At 38.2% G+C, this 2,023-nt stretch overlaps 1 protein-coding gene across 3 annotated transcripts in view; it reads right to left on the minus strand.

The window, feature by feature from the left end:
• Positions 1–254: 254 nt before the first annotated feature.
• LOC119634451 (rho GTPase-activating protein 100F) overlaps positions 255–2,023 on the minus strand; it is a 32,177-nt gene continuing 30,408 nt past the window's right edge. For all 3 annotated transcript variants that reach the window (XM_038028647.1, XM_038028648.1, XM_038028649.1), the window contains one exon: positions 255–2,023. This exon is cut by the window's right edge and continues 252 nt beyond it. In XM_038028647.1, coding sequence (XP_037884575.1) covers positions 531–2,023 — 1,493 coding nt within the window. In that variant the 3' untranslated portion in view covers positions 255–530.

Here is a 2,023-nt window from a genome sequence, read left to right on the forward strand (position 1 = left end):
ATTATTGTTATCTGTTGGTTGGGTTATTTCACGTTGTATATATATAAACCGTTTATTTGTCTTTATTAGAGCGTGTGTGAATGTGTATTGAATGTGAATGTGAATGTGAATGTAAATGTGAATATGAATATTGCGTACATGTATGTGTGTTGGTGTTTATGAAAATCTCTTTCTTCTTCATCTCTTGTATTTACCAAAACGATCGATCGATCGATCAGCGATATTGTAATGTTAATAACTAAAAATTGAAAAAAAATAAAAAATAAAAAAAATTTTTTTTTTTTTATTATATTTTCATTATGATACATAAATGCAATAATTATCGAACTTTTGTCGTATGTAACATGTCGTGTATACGGGGTACGATCGACCATTAAGTGTAAATATATTTTTGCTTTTTTGCATTTCTGCGTGTATGTGCGAGCGATTGTATGTGTTGTATATCTGAGTGTGTTTATGTATTTGTGTATTATATATATTTTTACTTTTAAAAACAGTCTCAATTTTATTTCAAGTCATCGTATTCATCGCTACCGTTTTTTTGAATCATTGCCATGCAATGCGGCCATTAATGATGAGCGCTGATATGTAGTGCTGGTGGAGTTAATTGAGACTCCACCATTACTACCGTGCTCACTGTTATTGGAACTATTATTGCCACCACTGCCACTACCGTTACTGGGTACATCGAAAGCATCTAAAAATGGATTAGTTGCGGCATATTGCACACGATACGTACCCAATGTATGATAATTTCCACCACCACCACCACCACCATTACCCGTCGTCGTTGTACCATACGCATTAGATACTGTTGACGTAGACCCGTTACCATTACTAAATGGCCTGGAAGTAGCATATATTGAACCTAAACCTGAATATGCGGTGGTTGTTGCGTTCGAGTGGAAGTCATAATTACTGGCCGAGCCAGTTAAAGAGCTAACGCCGCTACTGCTGGCTGTTGTCGAATTATATAGGGAACCGTTACCTGTTGTGCCATTATTTGTGTTAGTTTGCTTTGGCAATGTACCATATAAATGCATTGCATTATGTGAACCATTCGTTGTATTAAAAGGACTACGTTCACTTGTATTAAATAAATTGCTGCCAAATGTACGATGTTCTGAGCTTTGCAACTTATTGCTAATGTGACTACTAGCTACATTGTTTCTAAAATCTGAATATGTTGCAGTGGATGATGATGATGATGATAATGATGATGTTGTTGTTGTTGTTGTTGCTGCCGTTGTTAAACGGCTTAATTCCATTTCAGTTGCTAAACTGTCAAATAGACGGCGGCCAGTCGAAACAGTTGCTGATGAGGATCCGGTGGTTCCAACAGTGGTATACGTTGTTGTTGTTGTTGATGATGATGATGATGATGATGATTCTCTTAAACTATTGCTTGTTGGATGCCTCGATGGCGAAGAAGGCATTCTAGTTTTATTATTTGAATTCGTTTCAGCAGTTGTACCGCTCATTGTTTTATTAGTAAAATGATAAGTACCCCTAGGTAAATGATCGTTAGCACCTGGCGGTGAGGGTGAATCAGGTGATTTAATTGGTGTAAATTGCACTCGTGGCTCACGTTTTAAATATTTTGACATTAATTGCGTTGTTGTCATAGCCTGAGACTGAGCCAACAATGCATTTGTCGATGCTGATGATTTATATGAAATGAGATCGTCTGAATCATCGGATGAAGTTGTCGCGGCCGATGTCCCTGTTGAACCCGCACTCAGTACAGTCGCCTGAGATGAGGAAGATGATGATGTTGCGCTTGATTTATTACGCATAGCCTTATATTCTTCGGTGGAGAGTGTAGTCTTTTCCAAGCCCGTTGAACCATTCGCCATTATTGACGAACCGTATGAGGTACGTGTTCTCATTATCAAATCCGCATCTCCGTGTTGTCGGCTTATGCCGCCGCCCATCACACTATTATTGTCCTCGTCGTTTTTCGTTAGTGTTTTGTGCGGTTCGTAAAATTCAATACCCCTACGTAACGTTGTGGTCGTTGTTA

The sequence above is a fragment of the Glossina fuscipes genome, unplaced genomic scaffold (assembly GCF_014805625.2).
Source record: "Glossina fuscipes isolate IAEA_lab_2018 unplaced genomic scaffold, Yale_Gfus_2 3, whole genome shotgun sequence".
Lineage (NCBI taxonomy): Eukaryota > Metazoa > Arthropoda > Insecta > Diptera > Glossinidae > Glossina > Glossina fuscipes.